Here is a 26,151-nt window from a genome sequence, read left to right as displayed (position 1 = left end):
ATATATATATATATATTTAAATGCAACCAGTGCAAGCACCTGAATTAATCATACTTAGACTAGGAGAGGGAGGGGAAGAACTGGAAGCCAATTAGGTGTGTTGCATGCAAATGTATTGACTGGGAACATGCCGATTGGAGAAGAGAGCAGAATGAATGGCCTCTTTAGTCTGCTGTACCCAAGTACCTGAAATAAGGTGGGTTAATCCTGTTGAGATACACTATGCAGCTGCACTCAGACTACGTGAGAGAGAGAGGAAGGTCTCCTTAGTCTGCTGCTCTGTCACTGTCCATTCAGAAGGTTGGAGGTGGAGAGAGGTAATCATTGTATTCCCTATTTTTTTAATATTTTGCATAGAAAATGAACAACAAGCATCAAGGTAGTACTACTAGCGTCAGATCTACATTACCAGCAACAACAACAATACAAAAATTAACAAACCCATTTACTCAAACATTCATACTTGTCCTCTTCCACCCCATCAATAAAACCACTTGCTTCTCCAGGCAAGAGTTCCATATATCACTACACTTGTTGAGGCACCCTCTTCCATGGAATACACGATGGTATTTCATTAAGTTATCATTGTCCAGTTTAATTGTCATATTGATGTGGGGTGCGTCCAGGTCTCGCCAATGCAGTAGAATGATTTTGTGGACATAAATGGTATCAATTGAAACATAAACCTAGGGAGTTTGATGGGGACATAGTCCTCCAGGATAATTAGCAGAAATACTACAGTGGTTTTAGGGAATGGAATGATTACCTCTCTCCACCTCCAACCTTCTGACTGGACAGTGACAGAGCAGCAGACTAAGCAGACCTTCCTCTCCCTCACGTAGTCTGAGTGCAGCTGCATAGTGTATCTCAACAGGATTAACCCACCTTATGTAAATCCAAGTTGTTCCTTCAGGCGAGCATATATTGATGACCAATAGCTTAGATCTACATGATGTGAAATATGTTGGCACTGTCATGACAGCATTACAGGTAGTTGGAATGAGAAAGAAGGCCCATTTTGTGTAAACAATCTGAAGTGTAGTAAAGAATATATTTAAATTTGAAATATATTAATTTGTCTGCTGTACTAGTGCTCTCGGGATAGATTGAGAATGTATGCAACCAATCATTGTTAAGAGTTATGAAATGGTTGAGGTCCTGCTGCCTTTAATAGACTGTAAATGTTATTGACCACTTTAGAATGTGTGTTGTCCTGCAGCAATCTTTCCAAGGTGCTAAGTTAAAGAGTCACTCGAAGACACCCAAATTGTGTTCTCACAGCATGTCTCAATGAAAGATATCTATATCAGGAGTGTATTGACGTCATGGCAGTTTCTCAGAGTAAGGAGGCAAAGCCAGAGCCGTTACAACCCTGTCCAGAGTCTTCCTGTAGCAACAGATCACTGCCATAGTGATCGGCTTCCTGTAACCAGCACTAGATCACTATAAGAAGTGATCTGCTGCTACACATTTGACCAGATCCAGACTCCCCCATGAATATACAGTCTACATACAGATATGTATTTCACAAAAATAAAAATATCCCCAGGTCACAACAATGTAAGTGAACATAATGTCAATCAAGCATTTAGTGATTGCAAACCTGTGAAAAAGTTGCAGTTTTAGTAATTTGTACCCTTGTGAACCTGACCTAATCTTATTTTAATTTATACTAATAATTTATGCAAACCATTTGGCTCTCCTAAAATAAAACGTATACGTTCTTTTTAAAAAACTTTACCATTCCACTACGTCACATAAAAGTCGCACTATTGTGATATTTGAATCAGCAAACTCTGTTGGGGTAAATATATAGGGGTAAGCAAATTATACAATGAAATCCGGCACACAAAAAGGGGTCCATTAAAACTTTAGTTGTTTATTTTATCTGGCAAATTAAAACAGCAAGCAACAAACAGCTGACGCGTTTCAGCCCACAGCTTGGCCCTCAGGCATGGCATTGATGGAGGAGGCTGACGGAAACCCTGACCAGGCACTGAAGTCTTCATACAGTGTAATGGAATAAAAAGGGGGTAGAGCTACAGTATGTATGTGGTTTGCTATGTAAACATTATAGGTGGAAGAAATGACAAGATGATGCATTTTTCTTTCTAATCTATTTCTACTATTTATTCTTAATAAAAACCAAGGAAATAAAAATATATGTATCCATTTACTACCAAATGAAAGCCCTATTTGTCCTGAACAAAAATGATGCACATTACTTTAGGGTAGACTACAAAACCTAAAAGATATAAAGTGCGGAACCGAGACCAACTGCAATGCATTCCAAGTGGCGCTGCACATACGTATTAGATAATAATGTAAATAAAATGTATTACCATAAAATAATTAGGTAATATAATTCTTACCTTCCACTTTAGCCTTCAGTGCATCCAAATCCTGTGGACTCATGTGGGAGAATCGGCAGGAAGGACCAAAGTCACACTGGCCTAAAAAGCAACATTCACACGTAAACAATCTGAAACAGGAGTTCCCAAATCTATAAGAACTTTACGCAGCAAGCTTATGTGATGCCGTTTATGAAATGGTAAATTAAGTTACAATGGTCACTGCTTAGATCAAACCTGTAACAGTCTGGTTAAACGTGGTCGTAGACAGCTCAATTCAGGCCCGGCGCTAATGTAAGGCAAGGCAAGCGGCCGCTTGAGGGCGCCCTAGGGGTGAGGGCGGGAAAAAATAGTAGCAGTGCCAGCATGCACGGAGCTACGGGCTTTGTCCGTTGTAAGCTCATCCCCGCCCCTATCTTCTCCCTGGTGCGCACGCTTCCTGTGTGGCTGCAGCATAGATTGGGCTCCAGGCTTTGGCTGCTGTAAGCTCGGCCCCGCCCCCTCCCCTCTCTCTGGTGTCTGGTCAGCTGAGCATGCTGCCTGTGTCACGTGTGCGACTCTCTGCGTACAGTGCCCGACTGAGCCGCTCATCATTCACCGTGACTGCACTGCTGCCATCTGGATCTCTGAATGTGTCCCCTGTGGAGTGTACTTCTCATCTTGGACTGCTTAGGTAAGTGTTAACCCTGCCTCCTCCTGATTGTATGCTGCCTCTGCACCATGTGTATATGTTTGTTTGTTTTTTTTCCATCTCTCCTCACTTTGCCTCCTCCCGATCATAAGCTGCCTGAACCATGTGTTACACATGCTGTTGGCAGCTTATTACGATCAGGAGGAGGCAAAGTGGGGAGAGATAGGGGGAAAAAAAAACCTCACTCTCCTCCTCCTGATGATCATAAAATCGTAAGATGCTTGCACCATGTGTATATGTTTGGTGTTTTTTTTTTTCATCTTTCCCCACTGTCCCTCTTCCTGATGTAAGATCAAAGATGTCTGCACCATGTGTATATGGTTTTTTTTTTTTAATCTCTCCCCATTCTGCCTCCTCTGGAATTGTAAGCTGCCTGCAACATGTTTTTTTTTTAGCTCACTCTCCCCACTCTTTAACTATCTCCTGGTCCCAAGCAGCAGGTATTGGTACAGTGTTGGATTGGTGGGGGAGGGCAACAGAGCATTTGTAGTGAGAGAGGAGAGTTCAACACCTAGGGCTGCATTGTGGTGATGGTTGTGGAACTACAAATTTTAGCATTAAAAGCGGGGGATTTTCAATCTGAGCCGACCTGTGACAATGAAACTGTCACACGTCGGCTCAATAGATTGGGAACTGAGCGAACACATACCGTCGCTCGCTCACTTCTTGATCTATCTCTGCAGAGTCTTGACTGTCATTCACGGCTCCCTGCAGGGATTCCCCCCTCTCCGATCCTCCAGCGCTGACTGGCGGAACGGACGGGGGAGGGGGCGGGCACAGCTGGCTCTGCCTCTGGATAGGCACAGCCAGCTGTCAATCCCGTAGCTGGGTGGATCTTGACAGCAATGTCAGAATCCTTTCCGGCGTCTCAGTATACCGCGAGCTGTAGCTTGCGGTATACTGAGCTTTGGGTCACGGGAGAACGCTAGTTTGTGTCCTCCCATGACCCTTAGGAGAACTATGGGGAAAAGCCCTGACGCCATAGTTCTCCTTTAACCTACATGGCTCTAAAACGTTCTAGGGCCGGGACCCCTTGGTAACATTTGCCAAGTTGTGGTGGCCCCCAATGGTAAAATTTAGGGATGACGCGGCTGCTGCAGCGACATCTGGCGGCGTGGCAGGAGAACTGACACTGCTGCGCTAGGAGAGGGCTGAGGAGAACTCTCACCTAGCACAGCAGAAATCACACAGCGACGGAAAAATGCACCTTCGCCTGAGTTGCCAAAAATCCATGCACCGGCCCTGGCTCAATTCAGCAGAAATCGGATGAAACTCGAGCCGTGGTTGGCCCTACGGACACCACCTGGCTTAACAACATTCAACTGAAAAGTCGTAGGAGCAGAAGAAATCAGCTGCTGTCCCTGTTCAGACAGGTGTCAGAACCCTGAAAAGGGATGGCAGCTGATTGCCGTCAGAGGAGATTGCTTCATCCATCCTGTTTAGAAACAATGGAACAAGAGAGATTGGTACATGTATGGCCACACAATGTAGTGTCCCAAACCTGCTAAGCAAAAGGTTTCTGAAAATTTCTGTTTCCAGAGAGCCAGGCAAGTGACCCCAAGGGACAGCCTGAAGCTAGTGCACAATACATGCAACTTGTTTCTTGTCAGTTCATGTCTTCTTCACAGCAAAGAGCTGTACTAAAAAAGTGCACAGACAGTAGGGCTGCAACTAATGATTATTTTCATATTTGACTATAGTAAGCCGATAATTTTTTCGATTAAATCGAATAAAAAAAATTAAAAAATTAAATACCATGATTTATGTAAAAAAAAAACCCCCCCACAAATGCAGCATTGCAGAAATAGAGTTTACTTCAGAATAAAACCGTATGCACATTTCTTAAAATCGCACTGCACTGGAAAGCAGGGCATTGCAGTACCGTGCGTTCAAGTGTGGGCGATTACACTGCGGACGGAAGGTGCATTTGGGATCCATTGAAATGAATGGCACTGCAATGCATCTCCCACAGCAACATTTGTCAGGCTGAAACTGGAAATTACTTTTCCCACCTTTTTTTTATATATTTGTTTTTTAAATAATTGTATATTAGACATTTTAATTAGTTTCATGGATTTAAATAATTGTAAACCTCTAAACCAACATAATAAAATAACCAACCTTTTATTTAAAATAACACACCAAAATTGGACAAAAAAATAAATAAAAATAAAATATATATATTTACTTCATTGCTATCACATGGTGGGGCTCACAAGCCCCCTATGTGATAGCACATTGGAGGGGACAGGTTCTCTTTAAAAGGTGACATTAGGGGTCTTTAAGACACCTTTTCACTTCACTGGGAAATGACAGCTGCCTGCTGAGGCAGCTTAATGTCAACACAGCATGCAGTGGCTGTGAGCAATACCAGCCTGTTATTGGCTATTTTAAATTGCAATAGCCAAAAACACCACTGCCAATCAGCAGAGGAGGGAACTGAAGGAGTGCAATTTTAAATATACAATAGCAAGCTGGCTACTGTTTCCAGCCGCTGATGGGAGACTTGATACCGCCGGCAGAAGAGGGGGCACGGGGGAGCAGAGAAGAAAGGTGGCAGGTAGTGAAGGCACGGAGCGGGGGAGATGCAGTCACCGCAGTCTCTCCTCCCACTGGTGCCGGCTGCAGTGGTCTGTGTCCCCGCTAATTGAAAATCAACTAAATCGATAATGAGAATCATTGACAACAATTCTCATTATTGGATTATAATCAATTTAATCGATGAGTTGTTTCAGCCCTAACGGACAGTGAGATAAGAGCTGTGAATCAAGAGTCTGTCTCCTTTGCAGAACATGGTCAGGAATGAAGAGGAGTGAGCTGAAATAGTCTGTATCTCAGTTACTACTGCACACAGAAGCATGGGATAAAAAGCAACACATACTCTGGGAGTTAGGTGACCGAGCTGTGAAAAAAAATACAAAAGGGAGACTTCTATAAAAAAAAAAAAAAAAAGCTGTGTGCATGTGCCAGACAAAATGACTGTTTCTGCCAATGTTCCTATACCTCCTACATACATTCACTATAAGATAAAACCACAACCTACTGCAAACACTTTACAAGGGAAAAAACAAACGCCTGACAACATATATTTGTAAGATAACGTCTTTATGTTATCGCTTTTTTTTTGGTTTTTTTTTTTCCCTTTTTTTTTTTTTTTTTAATTACAGGACTATTAAACAAAGTACCCACCCGTCTGAAGGAAACGTCTGCACAATTTCTTACACTCTTCTTCTGCAAGGATTTCAGCGGCATCTGTGAATAAGAAAATATGTTACAAAGTATTAAACATACCTAAAAGACTAAAAAGAGCAAATAGATGAAGGATGCAAGAAATCATCTTGGTGGCAACCCAACAAACCTTCCAGCACACCAAACAGTAATTCCATAGTCTGGCGGGAGCCAAAACATTTTTATTTTGTTTTAGCTAGGTCTGGAAGGGACAGGAAGTGATGGAAAACCTCTCCAATGCCTGTTCAGACTAAAGCAAGAATGCATTCTGGGGCGAGAGGAGAAGGGGTGGAACCTCTAACAATGTTTTTTGCTGTCTGTGTCTTCCTTTCTCTGATCAGGTCATGCTATACATATACAGGGCTCTGATCAGGTCATGCTATACATATGCAGGGCTCTGATCAGGTCATGCTATACATATACAGGGCTCCGATCAGGTCATGCTATACATATGCAGGGCTCCGATCAGGTCATGCTATACATATACAGAGCTCTGATCAGGTCATGCTATACATATACAGGGCTCCGATCAGGTCATGCTATACATATACAGGGCTCCGATCGGGTCATACTATACATATACAGGGCTCTGATCAGGTAATACTCAGGGGCGGACCGACCATTCGGGCAGTCGGGCACGGACCGAGGGCTTCAGAAGCAAGTTGCTGGAAGACTGCTCAGGTAAGCCTGCACTCCCCCCCCCCACATGGTTCTCTTTAATGTATTGCTGGGATAGTGGGATTTGTCGTCCTCTACAGCTGATGGTACATTGTGCTGTATATTATACACAGCACAATGTACCATCAGCTATAGAGGATGACAAATCCTAGCAATACATTATACACCGATAAATTTATCTACGGCGTCTCTTCCAGGTGCGCACGTCATGAAAACAGCTGATTCGGATGACTCGGCCCCACTGGAAGTGAGCGGAGCACAAGGGGGCCCCATAATCTTGTATTGCCCGGGGGCCCCATGTGTTGTCAGTCCGCCCCTGGTCATACTATACATTTACAGAGCTCCGATCAGGTCCTGCTATACATATGCAGGGCTCCGATCGGGTCATACTATACATATACAGGGCTCTGATCAGGTCATGGTGTCTCACCTCTGAATAGGTCATACCAGACTTTCTTACACTTCTGGTGCTGCACTCCATTTAGATGTTTCTTGCGGTTGTGCAGATTGTCCTGGAAAGAGCGGTCACAATAGTCGCAGAAATACCTCTTGCCCATCGCAAAGGTTTGTCGCTCTCCCCACCATAAACTGCTTCCGGAAGTCCACTATCACAACACACAACCAAACTCTCTGCTACCTCCTCCCACCGGGGTGGAGGGGGGCACGGGGGCTTTGATACCTAAGCACGCATGCGCTGTAAGCTATACCCGGAACTGCGTGCGCCTGCCCGAGAGATACCCAATGTGATTGGTCAGTGGACAGGAAGCCTTCCCGTACAGTGCTCTCAGTGAGTGAAGAAGTCACTTCCTGCTAACAGGCCATCGGTCACCATGTCTATTCTGAACACAGTGTACCGCTCGCTGTTCCGCCGGACTTCCACCTTTACTCTCTCCATCGTGGTCGGAGTAGTGTTGTTCGAGAGGGCGTTCGATCAGGGGGCTGATGCGTTGTTCGAGCACCTGAACCAAGGGGTAAGGACCCGGGAGTGAAGGGAAGCTCAAGGACATCGAAGGGTCAGCGGTGGAGGTGGAGAGTACACGGGGCAGTGGCAGGACTGGGGAGCACTGTAGTCAGTTCTGAGCCTGCATAGGCTGCAGGGGGAAATGCTGGCCATACACTGGGCAGTTTTCTGGTAGTTTCAATGGGAAGCGAATGGAGCGATCAAAGCAATGTACCGCCAAGTATTCATGTTTCCATCTGTATGGAAGGTTGTATTGATGCGTGCAACTGATTTACCACTTAAACGGGTTAACATTACTAGTGACCATGATTAAAGTGTAACTGGGCAAATACAAGATGACACGTGATTGCCAGACAAAACAGAGGCCACAAACCTTTAATAATAGTATTGGCTCACAGATGTCAACACTTGTATCATATAGATTTTAAAGAGGAGCTTGCAAAACCCCTTGCTCTAAGGCCCCGTTCACAGTAAGCGATTTCTGCCGCGATATCGTGCATTTTTGCAGCACGATATCGTGAGAAGTCGTCGGCCAATCCTATTCAATGGAGATGTCTTAACTCCATGTCGCCTGTCGCTCCAGAAGGACCCTTTTTCTGCGGATTTTGCGTGATTTTTCTATTTTTTAATGGAGCCCGACGGTGAAGGTCGCGCTACCGTCGCTGGATCGTCACCCCAAAAGTAGTGCTATCCCGGCCGTGCGGATCCGCTGCAAAAGGTATGTCGCTTAGTGTGAATGGGGCCTCAGATTGTAGATCAATATGGAACTGGGAGTAGGGAGGGCATAGCATCCAAACCCAATAATGCAGATTACCAGTCCTTGGATGTGATGGCTGCATTCACCTTCATTGTCCTGGCTAGGAAACATTTTTTGCAAGCACAGGAAATACCGGCAGACAGAAATGCAGTGCCCTTTTTATTTCCTGTAAGCTGACAGCAAAAACAAACTTAAAGGAGAACTATGGGGTCAGTGTTTTCCCCCATAGTTCTCCTTAGGGTAACGGGAGGACACAAACTAGCGTCCTCCTGTTACCCTAAGCTCAGTATACCGCAAGCTACAGCTCGCGGTATACTGAGACGCCGCACCTGGAGCGGATCCCGACGTAGATGACGGGATCCGCCCATCTGCGTGAGTGACAGCTGGCTCTGCCTATCTACAGGCAGAGCCAGCTGTACCCGCCCCCTCCCCGTCTGTTCCGCCAGTCAGCGCTGGCAGATCGGAACGGGGAGAGGGGAATCCAGCCCCTCCCCCTGTCGCGGCAGAGAGCCGTGACAGGATCGAGAGGTGAGGGAACCCGGTATGTGTTCCCTCACCTCCCGATCTACTGAGCCGACCTGTGACCGTGTCATTGTCACAGGTCGGCTTAGAACTATGAGGTGAGTGGAAATCACTCATCTCATAGTTCTCCTTTAACCAGGGTGTACATGAGCGGATTTTAGCCAGTTCCTGATTAACCAGATGACATTCTGCCCTTGGCACCCTTCCACTGTGACAGCTTGAAAACATTTGGGTTAAAAATGAGCCTAGTCTGTCCTGTGGTATTTCATGTTCTTCATGCTGCCTTATACAACACCTTTATGAACAGATGAAACTCATTTTTTTTTTCTAGTTATTTTATGGGCACTTTACACGTTATGCTTGTAACCTCTTGACAGGACGTGAGCCAAAACCAATGAGAAATCTTCCGTGTAATGACAATGTCCTATCTACTATTTACAGACATGATGATGTCTTCTGGTCTGTGGATCAGACAGGATAGAACTGTTTTCAAGAACTCTGTATTGATTGTCATGTTTTCTGATACACATTGCAGTAGGGATGCACCGATACCATTTTTCAAAACCGAGTACAAGTACCAATTGTTTTCCTCAAGTACTTGCCGAAACCAATTACTCATACTTTTTTTTGTTAGTGTCATGTGACAGTTTTTCTAAAACAATACAGACGTGATTTTAGGACAGTGATGAAGTGCCAGAGCCAGGTCCCAGCTGCAGACACTGTGCCCCTTGTAGTTCTGCCACTGACTCCAAGCTGTAGAAGGACTACAAATCCTACCAATACATTATACAACAATGCAGAATGGCATGCACAGGCTATAGAGTACTACACATCCCAGCAATGCATTATACAGCAAGGTATAATGGCACTAGCTATAGAGGACTACAAATCCTAGCAATGCATTATACAGCAGTGCAAAATGGTGCTGGCTATAGATGACTACGAATCCCAGCAATACATTATATAGTAATGCAGAATAATACCACCAGCTACAGAGGACTACAAATCCCAGCAATACATTATACAGCAATGCAGAATAATACTACCAGTTACAGAGGACTAGAGATCCCAGCTATACAGCAATGCAGAATAATACATGAATTTGCTACATACTCTGTACTGGCACTCTGCTCTGGGGTGCCAGCCTGATGTCTCGGGTGGAGGGTCTCCGGAGGAAAAGATGTGTGGGCTGGCAGAATTGCTATAAACAGGCGCCCCGTGGTTCCCAAGAAAGCTGCTGCCAAGTCCCCAGCAAGCAGGGGACCTAAGGCAGCCGCTTTCATTTGAAAATTTAAAGCGCCGGTATCCGTTTTTGGTATTGGGACATTTTCACGAGTACTCATAAAAATGTCAAGCATCGGCACAGATACTGGTATCGGTGCATCCCTACTCTTAATGAACAAAAAGATGAATAAGAAGTGGATTGAAGCGACCAGAGCAATGTCTCCAATACTTCCTGACCAGATCTAGCACCCCGGCTGACAAACAACATGCTTTTGAAAATGTAGAGACTTCTGCTTTTTTGTGTGACTTTATGGGTGTACATTTTTGAGTTGTAAAGCTGAAATGGAAATCTGCTGTTGTAGATTGAGTTGATGGAAACGCTGTGACATGTCAACAACTGGTCGTCAAATATTGGATATATCCTGCACTTGAACAAATGTAATAAACTATTCTACATGTATTCTTTTCGCTGTTTGTTTGTTTTCCTATAAGCTTAAAGTACTAGAAGCTTAATGAAAGCTGAATAATCAGTAGGGCTGCAACTAACGATTATTTTCATACTCGATTAGTTGGCCGATTTTTTTTATTTTTTATTTAGTTTTTTTCTGATTTTAATTGGATAAAACATTTTTTTAGTTTTTAATTGTATATTTAGTTAAACGAGATCTATGAGGTGAGTTATTTACACCAGCCCCTAATAGTTAAAGCCGACCTGTGACAAAGAAGCTGTCACAAGTCGGCTCTATTGATCGCAAAGTGAGCGAACACATACCGTCGCTCGCTCACTTCTCGATCATCTCCCTGCCGAGAGCCATGACTGTCAGTCTCTGCTCCCTGCAGTGATTCTGATCCTCCAGCGCTGACTGGAGGAACGGGGTGGGCGGGCACAGCTGGCTCTGCCTCTAGATAGGCAGAGCCAGCTGTCACTCACGCAGCTGGGTGGATCCCGACAGTATTGGCGGGATACGTCCCGGCTGCGGCGCTCTCAGTATATCGCGGGCAATAGCTCGCTATATACTGAGCTTTGGGTCACGGGAGGAGGTTAACATATGTTCTCCCGTGACCCTAAAGAGAACTATGGGGAAATTAATCACTAATTTAATGTTAGTCAATTAACTTTCATTTATTTAACATTAAATATTTCAGTGAATTACTAAATATTGATTAAATGTTTATTTAATGGACATATGTTAATTCTTTCTACATAGCTTTCATCCATGGCATAGGTCACAGAAAGAACTTATGCAGGAAGGAAAACTTTACCAAGCCGACTTCTCTCACTAGACGCCTTTGTCTCTATGAATCCAATTGGCTGCATGCTTACATCCGCATCCTGATGTGTGGATTCATATGTATGAGCCGATTGGCTAGAGATGACATTTTTAATATCGCCTAGCTTGAGTGCGGGAGAGGGTGTTGCTAGACACACTGCTGCACGCGGCTCCGCTTCGGGCGGTGCCCGAATGTTCGGTCCATGGTCAGCTTGGCATTCGCCGGCACTCCTAAACACTTTTCCCTGGGACGGTGCGGCCTGTCAACAACACGCACGCACGCGAGTGTGGCGGGGAGAATGTGAGGAGCTACAAGCAGCCCAACTAATCGATAATGAAAATCATTGAGGACTATTTTTGTTATGGATTATTATCGACTTTGTCAACTAGTTGTTTCAGCCCTAATAATGAGTCTATTCTTCAAGCCTTTGTGTATAGAGGACAATAAGGTACCAGAAACTTAGTGTGGGTCTTATGGTTGAGTGTAATTAAGCAGACAGGCCAGGTTCCATTCCACTTGTCATATACACTGAGTGGCCAGATTATTATGACCACCCCATCAGTACTTTGTTGGGCCACCTTTTGCCTTCAATACTGCGGCGATTCTTCTTGGCATTGACTCCACGAGATGTTGAAAGGTGATGCGAGGAATCTGACACCATGCCTGATGAATAGCACTCTCCAGTTCTGTGAGATTTGATAGTTGTGGAACCAGCTGCCTGATGGCTCTTTCAACTTCGTCCCACAAATGCTCAATTGGATTGAGATCTGGTGATTGTGGGGACCACCTAAGCAAGGTAAAGTCTCCCTCATGTTTTTGAAACCACTCCTGCACAATACAAGCACCGTGGCATGGCGCATTGTCTTGTTGGAAGAAGCCATCAACATTATAGGATGAACTTGATCAGCAACGATACTTTGGTATGTTGTGCTATTCAGACGTTGTTCCACACGTATTAAAGGGCCCAAATCATGCCAGGAAAACATGCCCCAAATCATAACACTGCCCCCACCAGCTTGAAGGGTTGTACTCATGCATGTGGGGTGCATGCTTTCATGCTGTTTCCGCCAAATTCTCACTCTCGCTCTGCATGATGCAACTGGAAACGTGATTCATCGGACCACATTACTTATTTCCAATGCTCGACTGTCCGATCCTTGTGTTCCTGTGCGAATTGGAGACGTTTTATCTTGTTAACTGCAGACAGCAAAGGTGTTCGAACAGGCCTTCGGCTTCCATATTCCATACGATGCAGTGTACGGCGAACAGTGCGTTCAGAGATCATTTGAGAGGATCCCTGATTAAGATCTGCAGTAATTTGATGCACTGTTGCCCTTCTGTTGTCTTGTACTAGCCTTGCCACTCTCCGTTCTGCCCTAACATTGACAATTCGCACGTTCAGACCCAGATTTTCGGCCGACAGCCCAGTCTTTAAATACTTTAACAACAGCTGCTCTTGAACATTTAACGAATCCTGCTGTTTTGCTGATACTCTCTCCATGGCTCCGAGCGCCAACAATCATCCCACGTTCAAAGGCTGTTAAATCGCGTTGTTTACCCGTATCTTCCATAAAAATCACTTCTACTGTCGTGGTAAACAACCTGCTTCGCTGTTTATAATGGCCTGGCCCTCTAGCAACTTCAGCGCCAAATTATAGCTAATTTGCCCACAAACGTCACGTGGTCATAATAATCTGGCCACTCAGTGTATTTGCTCTTCTTTATTCATGATATTTGTAAAACTGTGCCCTTACCTATACCCATGCATATCAGTTTGGCACTTACACAGGGCATCATCATCATCTTCTGAAAGCTCACACACAATACAATCTGACTGTACAATCCCCTTTAGATCTACCAACAACTATGCAAGGGCTTGCTTGATTGGTATAAATTGATTGGACACCTTCGGTAGGTCTTCACATTGCATAGTTTTGGAAAATCTCTAGTTGGTTGCAGGGTGTACTTTATACTTCACTTTGCTCCTGTAGCGAACAGTGCAGCATGGAAATAAATGAAGGGTAAGTCTTAAGTGCCCAGCAAAGTATTTCTTTACATTTTTGCTCAAGTACTTGCACTTATGTCTGTAAGCAGCTGGCTCCAACTCTCTCATTTCCACATCCCTGAACTTCCTGTCCAGTAGAGGAACACAAGGACAGCACAGTCTCCAGCAGCTATCCATCCACTAGTTTGGAGAAGGGAAGAGGAGAGACTTGCCTTGCACCAAGGCTGGGCCTTGGTTGGCCTTGTGGGAAATCCGGCCCTGCTCACAGTGGGTGTGTGTTTGTGGAGACACAGCTTGCAAGCACACACAAGGGTGTCCACCCTAAAACAGGATATCAGGACCAGCTGATTTAGTAAGAAACTAAAACCTCTAAACATAAAGGTGCAGCATCCATTGTAGCATTTGAAATGGCTTGAAAACTCTTTCATTTTAATATCACTTTAAGTTAACCTGTTGCTTTGCACTGCATTGATAAAGTTCACGTTCACTTTAAAGGCATCTGTGGTGTGAGAAATTGCCTGCAATGTGCCATGAACTACTACTCCAGTGAACAATCTAATAGCTTCATTGCCATTGTTTCAAAGATTGGACATCACCTATTGTGTTAGACAGGTGCTATTGCACATTTCCTTTAATGCCAGCCTTTTAAATATTTTGGAACAAGGGCAATCTTTGCATCAAAAAAACCTCTTTATTGGATTGAACTGATGTGTACATCATTACTAGTCAAGCAGCAGTCGCGTTAAGGTGTAGAGCTCTGCAGACTCAGCAATTTTGGGAATGTTTACTGATAACTGAATTACACTGTGGAAAATACATAATTTGTGTGCGCGGTGCTCAGAACGGTAGTGTCCCCGTGGGAATTGTTTCTGCACGACATGCAGAACTTTGTGAAAGGCTTTCTGTGTAAAAATGGGGATAGTCACATAACTCATATATTATTAGTCTTTTCCTGTGGGGAGATTTCAAGTCCTTTCCACTTTTTCAGCCAAATTGGAATAACACCTACTTTATATTTGTTATATGTTCCCATTCACATTGCATACCTTGGAAAAAAAATATTTAAAATATGTTGCTTATATTTATAATTTTTACTTACCTTCTATGCAATGTTAAGGAGGGGGCTGTGGGAAGTTGTTTCCCTGTCTGTACTGTGCTGGCAGATTTCATTATCAGTTATAAACTAGATTCCAACACTATCTGTCCAAACAAAGGGTTAAAGACTTAGAAGCATTATATGTTAAGAAGAAGAAGCTCAGTCTGTCCCTCAGTTTGACCCCCTGCTTTCACTTCAAACTGCTCAGAGTAGCCTGGAATCTGCACAAAGGCCACAAAGGTAAGAAATGTACACTATATTGCCAAAAGTATTGGGAAGCCCCTCCAAATCATTGGATTCAGGTCTTCCGTGAAATTTCCTTGCTACTAAATATTCCACCGTCAACTGTTAGTGATATTATAACAAAGTGGAAGCGACTGGGAACAACAGCAGCTCAGCCACGAAGTGCAAAATGACAGAACGGGGTCAGCGCATGCTGAAGCACACAGAAGTCGCCAACTGTCTGCAGAGTCAATAGCGACGGACCTCCAAAATCCTGTGGCCTTCAGATTGGCACAACAACAGTGCATAGAGAGCTTCATGGAATGGGTTTCCATGGCCAAGTAGCTGCATCCAAGCCTTACATCACCAAGTGCAATACAAAGCGTTGGATGCAGTGGTGTAAAGCACGCCGCCAGTGGACTCTAGAGAAGTGGAGATGTGTTCTCTGGAGTGACTAATCATGCTTCTCTGTCCGGCAGTCCGATGGACGTGTCTGGGTTTGGTGGTTGCCAGGAGAATGGTACTTGCCTGACTGCATTGTGCCAAGTGTAAAGTTTAATGGAGGGGGGATTATGGTGTGGGGTTGTTTTTCAGGGGTTGGGCTTGGCCTCTTAGTTCCAGTGAAGGGAACTCTTAAGGCATCAGCATACCAAGACATTTTGGACAAATTTCATGCTCCCAACTTTGTGGGAACAGTTTGGGGATGGCCCCTTCCTGTTCCAACATGAGTGCGCACCAGTGCACAAATCAAGGTCCATAAAGACATGGATGAGCGCGTTTGGGGTGGAGGAACTTGACTGGCCTGCACAGAGTCCTGACCTAAACCCGATAGAACACTGTTTGGATGAATTACAGCGGTGACTGCGAGCCAGGCCTTCTCGTCCAACATCACTACCTGACCTCACAAATGCACTTCTGGAAGAATGGTCAAACATTCCCATAGACACACTCCTAAACCTTGTGGACAGCCTTCCCAGAAGAGCTGAAGCTGTTATAGCTGCAAAGGGTGGGCCAACTCAATATTGAACCCTACAGACTAAGATTGGGATGCCATTAAAGTTCATGTGAATGTAAAGGCAGGCGTCCCAATACCTTTGAAAATATAGTGTATTTAAAAAATATATATATTTCTTGGTATGCTGTATGAATATAGATACACATAACAAACATATAGTGGTGTTTTCTCACATTTGACTGCATTTTAAAGTGAATCTGTCACAGGCCTAATACAGCAGCTAAACACTAAGTACAGTGTTTATTGACAATCAGAGGACTGTTAGGTTTCTACTTTCTTTCTGTCAACAACTAAATATGTCTTCAGAAAGCTTCCATTGTTTGATTTACAAGCAGAATGTGAAGCAGTCAACTCACTTTCAGAACAGGTTATTTGCCTGGAATCAGCATGCGGGTAAAAGAATGACAGCCTCCATCTGAAAGGTATTTACCTTGATGACAGATTCCCTTTAAAGACTTGACTTTCTCTAAACTGACTTTTTATAAAGTAACTAGTAGCCCGAACTGTGGCTATCCAGGGAATGTTTTATTACTCCTACTAATGTCCTTCTTTTTCTCATGTATGCCACCGCCGTGCCTTTGTTTGCATCTGGATTGGATGATGAGGTGCCAAGGCCTATTCTGCAGCCTGAATGGCTGGCATCTGTTGTGAGCATCTTTCCAAAAGATGGGAAGGAAGGACTTCACAAGTTCTATGGACAACCTAGTCGTCGGTGCCAAACGAATTATTCTGTCCAGGGACTGGACCGGCTTGTCCCACAATGACAGGTGGTTGGTTTGTAGAGGTAGAGAGTGAAACTCAGCAAACAGGACTGCTTTGAAGGAGGTTACCATTAGACTTAAGACTCTGAAGCAAAAGCGAGCTGGACAACTTCTGGACTGGAGAAATCGAATCTGAGAATTGAGAGTCTTAAGTTTCCACTGTGGAAGAAACATTCTGACGTGCACTGTATCCAGATCTAGACATAAATACTCCAAAGAAGTTGGTTCCAGCAACAGTGTCAGAAGATTCAGGATCCATCTGAACTCCTGTCATGTTTACACAATTAAAGCCACATTGCCCGACAGACTACCTCCTGTTGAGGTAACAGTCAGCACAGGCTAACTATCCAACAATGGGGATGTAGCGAGAGCACAGAAGGGCTAATACTAGGGTTAGCAGCCCAGCAGCTTGGTAAACACTGGAGGTGCAGACAAGAGGTCGAAGGACAGGGCACAAAATTGGTAGTGTAGGGGGCCACAGCAAAGTGTAGGAAATGCTGATGTGCTGGAAAGATGAGGACATGTAGGAAGGCATCCTCGATGTCCATTGAAGCTAGCAAGTCTCCCTGGTGAAGGGAGGCAGTGACAAACCTGATGGATTCCATAAAGAATTTCTGAGCCCAAATAAATACATTTCAGTGCTTTTAGAATCAAGATGGAGGCAATATCACCTTTGTGTTTGAGAATGTTTAACAGGTTGGAGTGAAGCAGCCCATCACAACTGTAGCTTAAAGCTACAACAATTTGTTCCAAACTTTCTATAACTAAGGGATCAACTGAAGCACTGGCTATATTGCTTTTAAGGGACTTTGACCCTTAAAAGGCAAGGTTTGGAAAAGTAAGGTCACAGCCAAGATAGGGTGAAATGGAGGGCCTGCCAGCAAAAACAGTTCTAGAGAATGCTTCCAACGGTTTATGTGTTGGGTCCTTAAAGACAGGTTCATCCTCCACTAGTACAGTGGTTGGTTTAAGGCGGCACACTACTCGATCCACAATGGGGAGGACACCTTTTTTTTTTTTACAAAGTCCCTTCTAATGGTTACAAAGCTAATACATGTTTGGAGGGAGAAAACCATGTCCAGGTGTTTCCAATCTTGTAGATGTAGACCTGGAACAGCAGGTACACTGGGTAAGTCTTTGCAGTCTCAGGGGCCCTAAAGGACTATAGACTGGGAACAGCACTGGTAGAAGCAACACGCTGATCCTGATAGTTTCAGAGTAGCACGCACAGCATCAATAAGAGCTGAATGGGTCTCTTTCAATTTGGGAGTAATGGCAGGGAACTAAGAACCCTTAGAGGCAAGCTCTAGGTAAAGACTGGAGAGACTCAGAATCAGTCTCAGGAACTGATGGCTCAGAGGCTGCTGGAAAACCAGATACAAAATCCACAGGGGAAGGTGCGAGAGTGTGCGTGTGGTCTCTGCAGTCAGAATCAGCAAATACTAATACATACAATAAACAGCACTTTGAGGGTTTTCTTAATACGGGGTGAACAAATGATTATGGAATTCAGAAGCCAATCTGTCCAATCCAGGAGCCAGCCCCATTGACAACTAAAAAAATCCCTCAAAAGTTAGATGCCAGCTATAATATTTAAGGACCATTGGCTACCTGGTTGATGGGATTTGTCCAGTGCTTTCCTGTCCTAATACCACATATGAGTAAAAATAGATCATATATCACAAAAGTAATAACAAAAAATAGTGTAGTGATAAAAAAGTCCCAAAATCCAGAAAATTTGAAATTTAAATGTGTTAATCAAAAGTGATGAATCTTCTTACATCTTTCCAATGTTCTCTTGTGTATAAGCTCAGTGCAAAACTAATTCACCACCTGATGGTAAACAAAAAACTCACCAGACCTTTTATTATAGACGGTCAGAAACAAGCAATATATAAACACAATGGTCCTGGGATAGAATCAAATCAAATCTTTGACATTCCAGGATTCATCTCAAATGTCAGAGGATTTCACTGTACAGAATTTACAAAAAAAGTAGGCACGGATAAGCCCATAGCAAGACAAAGTTTGTTTTTAATTATCTTTTCAATAGACAACTTACATTCAACGTGCACAATGCATCTCACATAAAAAAGGTACAATGTCCCACAACCAGGTCCAGAATATAATACGGGTGGCACTGCTAGTGATACATTTGCTCTTAGCATGCAATGGCCTGGCCGACCCAGTGGATTGGTTTCTCACTGGGTGTATACTCAAGGGAGGATTGGAAGGATATATCGAGATTCATCACTTTGGACTTTTGATCATCACATTTAGATATCACATTTTCTGGATGTTGGGAGCTTTATATGTAATTACTTTGTTATATGGTGACACAAGAAGCAGGTGAAATTGTATAGACTGGTTTACTTTAAGTTTGAATATCTCTTTTTTAATGATGTGTACAAAATATGACATTTGCTATACTAGTCCAGCACTGGTGAAATGCTAAGATGGTATCATTCCTTTATTCCTCTTGCGGTCTGCCATTGATCGTCGATTGTGATTTGCTCTGGCTCCCTTGTTTGCTTCTTTCTTCCTGCGCTCCTGTATTGTTTCGCGGTTCTGTCCCTGACCGCGGGCTGTCCCCGCAACAGATGCTGTGTTATCATGTCTGAAACTGAAAAGACAAATGCATATTGTACTTTGTTCAAGGGAAAAATAGCAGCTATTGCATATTACCTCCCATCAATGCAGTAGAAAATGTGCTGCTTGCCAAATTTAGATCCCGCACAGCCCAGCATAGAACCTGCATAGCCCACCTGAGAGTCCACACAGCCCATCATAGACCCTGGATAGCTCACCATAGAACCTGCACAGCCCATCATAGACCCCGCATAGCCCACAATAGAACCTGCACAGCCACCTGAGAATCCGCACTATTTCACTAATGGCTATTATTTTACCTAGACTTCTACTTTCAGAGCTGTATTTGGAGCATCATTACCAAGCTCCATGTTTTAACCATGTCTATTCCAGCATGTTTCTTGATTTCCAAAAAATAGTGCCAAAAAATGAATTCATTCATGAATTCATCTACTTGTCTACTCATTTTAGGGGTTTTCATGCTGTCCTGGAATTTTATTGATATCTTTTATAGCAGAAAGTAAAAGGAAACAGTTTTTTTTTTTAAATGTTAACCTTCCGGAACAAAATAAAAAAAAACAGTGGTTAAAAGCACCAAAAGAAAGCTTTATCAAAAAAAAATTATATAAAATGAATTTAGTTAAAGTTTTGCATGACTGAGTAATTGTTAGTCAAACACAGCATTGTGGCCTAGTAACAAAGGGGTGATTACAGGCTGCAACTCAAGTGGATAAGGACTGTGTATCTCCCCGTCATACACTACTAGTTACAAACAGGTAATAAAGTTAATACAGATGAACATGCAAGTGTGCAGAAGCACTAGGTGTGATCAAGCCCTAAAAAAAGGTAGAAACGAAAGCTACGTGCAATTTAGAAAATGTTTGGCTAAAAGTGGAAAACAATCTGAAATTACTTTTGAGTATAAAGAGGAATGTGAAAATGTCTATCATGTTTTTGGATAAAGCTCTTCCCTAAAGTATAATCGATATATTATTGCTTATAGGTAGTAAGCCATGTATGTTGTTTAGCAGTTATAAAAGCTGCTGTCCACGTGCAGTCAGATAAGTTGATTGTGCAGTCTGAAAGCCACATTTTTTCCTTTTTCTGCAGTCTGAACAGTCCAAAAATAGGATTTTGTTCTTACTGAAAAATCCTTTTCTTGGGAGTCCATTGAGGGACACCGCTCTGAAGAATTCCGACATGTAGGGTTATGCAGCTGGCAGCAGCATAACCCTATCTCTCAAAATCCGTCAATGGATGATAGATAAATGTACGAGAACACCAGAATTTTGTCAGCATATCAGATTATAGTAGAGATTTCTAGAGTTCAAGATCATAGTGAGGTGAAAAACACTATAAAAGAGTACAATTCTAAGAGCACTACTCCAAGGAAGCCATTGTTTCCATACACAGCAACAATGTCTCCAATATTAGACCTATCTGTTAAAAAACAGCCAGTCTGGATGCACAATGGGTCCAGGGCCATGCAGATACCTTCTGTTTTAAGAGGACTCCGCTGTGCTTCCAAAGAGACTCCTTTAAAATGCTTACCCTTTCCTTGCGTAGTAATTTGCTCTTCTGGCTTCTGCCCGTTCCCTCAGCACTGCTGGGTCCTGAATAAAGTGATCGGGCTGTTAAGAGAAAAGAAGTGGCTGGTCAGCTACAGTAGGTATGCAAAAACAAAGTGCAGAATAAGCCTGTGTAATTAACAGAGACATGCAAATCATCATTTACAAAAGGCAAACACATTACATGTCTACACATATCTTTACAAGCACATACAATGTGTGCATGTATATTACTTTTAAATGCAACCTCCTCCTTTTTCTTTATAGATACCTTTGGACCAGTTTCCTCTTCAGCCTCGTCCTCATCTATTTCCTCCTGTACATCTCTGTCTCGTGATCTTAGCACTTGAGGAGTGGTGAAGGGTCTGGAATAAAGGGAAGTAAACGACACACAATACATAATGAATACACTATTTCAGGAGATAACAGAAGGATGTGGGGAAAGAGTAGTTAGAGCTTTATAATCAGTAGCCTATGGAGTGCTAAATCAAGTCATATTTTGTGCAACGGCTAGTTGTTCGGCATTCAGAGCTGTTGAAAACCAAAACAAACCAAACATTTTTCCCAAAAAAGCTGATAAAAAATAAGTACTCAAGCATCAGCTTTATCTGTTGAAAAATATAAAAATAGTGTAGCAATACCAGGGAACTGGTTGCAAATAACTATATAATAATTATGACTGATGGCCAGGAACATCAGAAATGCAGAATACAAGTGAGAGTGCTGCTGAAGAGAAATGAACAGCCAAACCTATGCTTACCTGCGACTGATCAGCTCATCATCAGAATCTGCATCATTTGCTCCAACCTGGTTCCCATCATATGTATCATCATACTCATCATCATAATCTTCATCCACGATGTGTACTTCAGAGACCATATTATACTGAGCATAGCGCTCTTTCTGTGCAGATATTTCACTTTTATCTGCCAGCAGTTGTGCTGCAGTTTCCGGTTTCCTAGAAAAAGGAAAAATGTTTAAGGCTTAGCACGTATTAAGCAAAACAAAACCCCAAAAAACAAAAACAGTACAAACATTATGCTTAAAAAATTGTTTTCCCTAAATGTCCAGCTTAGGTACTTCCCAACCATCCAAGTATACTCTTACTTTACTTTATTATAACTATTATTGTTTTACTGCATTATGTGCCTGCCCTAGCTTCCTATATTGCCTATATTTCTATTTCTCTTGTCCGCTATCATTCCCTAAGATCTCATATATACACAGCAAGAACCCAACGGGTTCAGGGGAACCAACGGTGCCAACAGGTGATTGCAACGCTTACTTAATACCTAGTCTGTTTGGAAAAGAAACAATGTTGTACCTCAGATTTGCATCTCGTTTAAATGCTTTTGTTTAAAGTGGTAATGATGACCATTGATACCTTTAATGATATCACAATACGATATGTTATGTCTTGTTCTATTTTACAAAGTACCGTCTGCACCCTACGGGGGCAGACTGAAATGACTTGTTGTTTGTATTATGTTTTTATCTGCCAAAACCTCTCTGTAAAACAGGAGAGTGCTATTCAATACGATCTTCAAGTTTACCTTCCCGATACTTAAACAGCTGTGTACTATACCTACAATAATAATCTGATACAAAATCAAAGAATAAAATCATAAGAAAAGCAGAGGAATAAAACTATGCTTTATTATATACTTAAATCCTATCCTACATATCATGTGAAATCCATAAAATATGTTTACATATAAAAACTGGGTTAATTTAATGTAGCTGGACTGTTACACCAGGATCCCTAATTTGTGGGGAATTTAGCATTACAATTAGTTGAAAGATGATTATTAATCTTTGCTACATAGCAGGAGTGTTAAGCTGACTACGTACTTTAAATTGATTATACAATTCATTTCAACAACTCTGCAGTGCATGTGTCTAGTAAAATTTGTTTAAGCTTCTGAAATAAAATGTCCCTAACAGGAATACAGACCACGGAAATGTAGTGTTTTACATGGCAGAACTAAAAGAGCATTATACTACGGGTCCCTAGTATAAGATCTAGACACCATTAATCTAATTGATTCTTACTTCCTCCCTTTCCAAATCCTTGATGTGTCCACATGGTCTCTGCTGAAGACATCAAACTCATCATCCGCAAAAACATTTGACCTTGAAGAGAGAAGAGGACACGGATCCACTTTCTGCTGCCTGTAAAGCATGAAGAACAATGTCACAACAACAGCAGTGTAAAATACAAACAATAAACCAACAAATCACCAATCTCCCTAGGAGAAGCAATGTGTATCTACCCGTTTTCACTTCTGGATTCCTATACTAAAACACACAGACCCACCACTAATACTCTAGCACACTAGCTTAATATTTAATATAGAAAGTGTATCCTAGCCAAAACATGTTTTCTTTTTTTGTTAAGGGCAGAGTGGGGAATTATTAAAATGCCTCTCTCTTTATTATCTGGGAAACAGCTTTGCGATCTGTCCTGATGACCACTGTCACTCGGAATGAAAGTGAAGGGAAATCCAAAATCTGATGTCGGTCACCTGTTCCAGTGACATTACTCTTAAAAATCAGCATCCATGCTTTAAAACACTCACTGACCTCTGTAGCTACTGGCAATGTGAAGAAATTCATCCTTAAAGATGAACGCCAGGCCAAGAGCCAAGTAAACAGATGAAAAACAGATGCAAGTTGCCTTATGTGCCAAGGAATTTGATTTCTGTCCATCCAATTCTGAGATTTACAAAGCTCTGCCCTACAGCGCAGCCTTGTCTGGCAGGGTAGGAGACATTTCAGTTCTCTGCTGCAATTAAACACTTACAGGTCTTGTTCCTCCCCCAGTTTGTAATTGAACAGTGAAAGGAGAAGCAGCAGACTGATGAGTTTACTTTCTTCTATCAGTCCTTGTTAAAAGGAGAACTATGAGGTGAGTGCTTTTCACTCACCTCATAGTTCTAGCCGACCTGCGACAATGAGACTGTCACAGGTCGGCTCAGTAGATCGGGAGGTGAGCGAACACATACCGGCGTTCGCTCACCTCTCGATCCTGTCACGGCTCTCTGCCGTGACAGGGGGAAGGGCTGGATTCCCCCCGCTCCGATCCGCTAGCGCTGACTGGCGGAACGGACGGGGAGGGGGCGGGTACAGCTGGCTCTGCCTCTAGATAGGCAGAGCCAGCTGTCACTCACGCAGCTGGGCGGATCCAGACATAATTGTCGGGATCCGCTTCAGCTGAGGCGTCTTAGTATACCGCGAGCAACAGCAAGTCGCGATTGGACTTACAGCAATTTTTCTGGACTGAGTGTTGTCAGCATTCCAGCTGTCTTTTGCTAAAACACTCAGACCCAACCACTCTCCCATCTCCACATCTTAAAGGCTAATCATCCTCTAGTCCCAAGATGAGAACTAGGAGGTCTGTTTATGATAAACACAGGAAAGTGCATACAGAACAGCTCTGAATTTCTGACAAGATAAACTGTTTTTTTTCTCACTTTTCAATCAGATATAACAAAATTCTTCAAATTGTATATTTAACAGGCCAAAAAGGGAGCAAATAAGAGTAGTTGATTGTTAGGGGTTGAATACCCTTTTTATGAATACAGAGCTGCATTTATTTGAGTAATTTAGATCTGCCTGGAGTTCAGCTTTAAATCTCACAGATGAAGCACTAAAGTCTTTCTCTGAATTACTCATTCCACCTTGCACCCCTATCCCAGAGCATCCCTGTGTTTACAATAGAATTTAGAAGGTTGCCAAGTCACTGCTGAGAGGGGAGCTGTGCTGCTGAGAGAAGGACTTCTGTTGTGAATGTTTGAGAATGAAACAAGTGAGAGATCAGTAATGGGCTTGTTTTAAAGTTCATTTACTACTAGTTACTAATATGTAAATGCGTGACTTTGTATTTACTTATACATATGACTGTGTATGTACTTGACTATATCCATGTATAGCCAGAAGTGCACTTTAAATATGTTATATACCAAGCATCAGTGCATACACAATTTTAATTTAAGTATGTGTGGTGATCACCATTATTTAGAAGACTCATTACATTTACACTGACAGCTCTGCTTCCTGGTTCCACATACCTAGGCATGGTGCGATCTAGTCCCTGTAGATGTGGTGGCAGGTTGTCCTCCAGTAAGTGGTTGATAACAATTTCAGTATTGTGACCATATTCTTCGAGGCATTTTAAGATGAATCCCTCTCCCAGATCAGGAAGCAAATCTTTCACTTGGAACACCAGAGAGTCCAGCTCCACTCCACTCGGAAATGGTGCTGCTGTGGCTCCTAAGCACTAGCACAAAGTAACAAGGAAAGGACTAAAATTAGGAAACAAGAGATCCTGCACAGAAAACAAAGGCATTGAAACACAGAGGGACTATAGGGACAGAAGGACAGTGTAATGTAGCTGGGAGTACTCACTTCAGGTTCATCTAGGTAGTGGGAGTTTTGTTCTATACTTCCACATGCTCCTTCAGCATCTCGTTCTGCACTGGTTGGAGGAGGGGTAGGTACATGTGGTTTGAATTTCCGAGCCTCGGTCCATGCACTCTGCACACCGTTCAAAAGGTATGTGGTTCGAGTCTCATCACTTGCAACAAATTAAAGAAAAACTCCAATCTTACTTTAAGAAGCACTCCAGGTAAAACTTTTAACCCTTGCAGTGGAGCTACCCCCGCACTACAATGATTAACTGCTCGTTTTTGTCTAGGTGATAAAATAAAAAGTTATACCTCTAAGCTGGCTGCTGTCACAGTCCTCCCTCCAGCTTCATTTCAGCAACGGTATGTCCCTCAGCGTCCTCAGGCCCAATACACAGTCTATTGGACGTGATGACTTAAAGTGACAATAAACCCTCAGATTTTTTAACATAAAACAATACTGTTATGTGCGCCTTACTGTAATCCATGGTTGTTTCCCTTCTCTTTGCTGCTCTTCCTATTAAATCTGTATCTCTTCTCATGCTGGGGGAGAACTTCCCTTTGCAGCAGACTGCCTTGTCTCCGAAATGGATACATGGTGTCTGTGTGTAGGTTTGCAACCTGAGCCAGCACTACAGGAAGAGGCACTCAGCTGCAAAGGGAAGTTCTCCCCAAGCATGAGAAGACATGAGGATTTAAAAGGAAGAGCAGCAAAGAGAAGGGAAACTACAATGGATTACAGTAAGGCACACATTACAGTATTGGTTTATGTTAAAAAAATCTGAGGGTTTAATGTAACTTTAAG

The 26,151-nt window shown here is 42.9% G+C and overlaps 3 protein-coding genes across 3 annotated transcripts in view; 1 reads left to right on the top strand and 2 right to left on the bottom strand.

Moving 5' to 3' along the window:
• Positions 1 to 7,548, bottom strand: part of ZMAT5 (zinc finger matrin-type 5) — a 13,110-nt gene extending 5,562 nt beyond the window's left edge. The window contains exons 1-3 of the mRNA XM_018555524.1: positions 7,379 to 7,548; positions 6,232 to 6,294; positions 2,373 to 2,453 (exon numbers count right to left, since the gene is read on the bottom strand). Of these exons, the coding sequence (XP_018411026.1) occupies positions 2,373 to 2,453; positions 6,232 to 6,294; positions 7,379 to 7,505 (271 nt within the window). The 5' untranslated portion in view covers positions 7,506 to 7,548. The remainder of the gene's footprint in view (positions 1 to 2,372; positions 2,454 to 6,231; positions 6,295 to 7,378) is intronic.
• Positions 7,549 to 7,778: 230 nt separating this feature from the next.
• LOC108786249 (cytochrome b-c1 complex subunit 9) lies at positions 7,779 to 7,937 on the top strand. The gene has a single exon (XM_018555497.1). The coding sequence runs from the start codon at positions 7,779 to 7,781 to the stop codon at positions 7,935 to 7,937; it is 159 nt and encodes a 52-aa protein (XP_018410999.1).
• An 11,246-nt stretch (positions 7,938 to 19,183) lies between these two features.
• ASCC2 (activating signal cointegrator 1 complex subunit 2) overlaps positions 19,184 to 26,151 on the bottom strand; it is a 41,065-nt gene continuing 34,097 nt past the window's right edge. Inside the window, exons 12-18 of the mRNA XM_018555523.1 lie at positions 25,348 to 25,516; positions 25,011 to 25,219; positions 22,993 to 23,112; positions 21,701 to 21,898; positions 21,212 to 21,305; positions 20,924 to 21,003; positions 19,184 to 19,406 (exon numbers count right to left, since the gene is read on the bottom strand). Of these exons, the coding sequence (XP_018411025.1) occupies positions 19,235 to 19,406; positions 20,924 to 21,003; positions 21,212 to 21,305; positions 21,701 to 21,898; positions 22,993 to 23,112; positions 25,011 to 25,219; positions 25,348 to 25,516 (1,042 nt within the window). The 3' untranslated portion in view covers positions 19,184 to 19,234. The remainder of the gene's footprint in view (positions 19,407 to 20,923; positions 21,004 to 21,211; positions 21,306 to 21,700; positions 21,899 to 22,992; positions 23,113 to 25,010; positions 25,220 to 25,347; positions 25,517 to 26,151) is intronic.

Source organism: Nanorana parkeri, unplaced genomic scaffold (genome assembly GCF_000935625.1).
Source record: "Nanorana parkeri isolate BGI_ZX_2015 unplaced genomic scaffold, ASM93562v1 scaffold199, whole genome shotgun sequence".
NCBI classification, from domain to species: Eukaryota; Metazoa; Chordata; class Amphibia; order Anura; family Dicroglossidae; genus Nanorana; species Nanorana parkeri.
This window is presented reverse-complemented; position numbering and strand designations above follow the sequence as displayed.

Excerpts from the sequence above, each read along its gene's own strand:
- LOC108786249 (XM_018555497.1), top strand. The coding sequence starts at position 7,779 with ATGTCTATTCTGAACACAGTGTACCGCTCGCTGTTCCGCCGGACTTCC.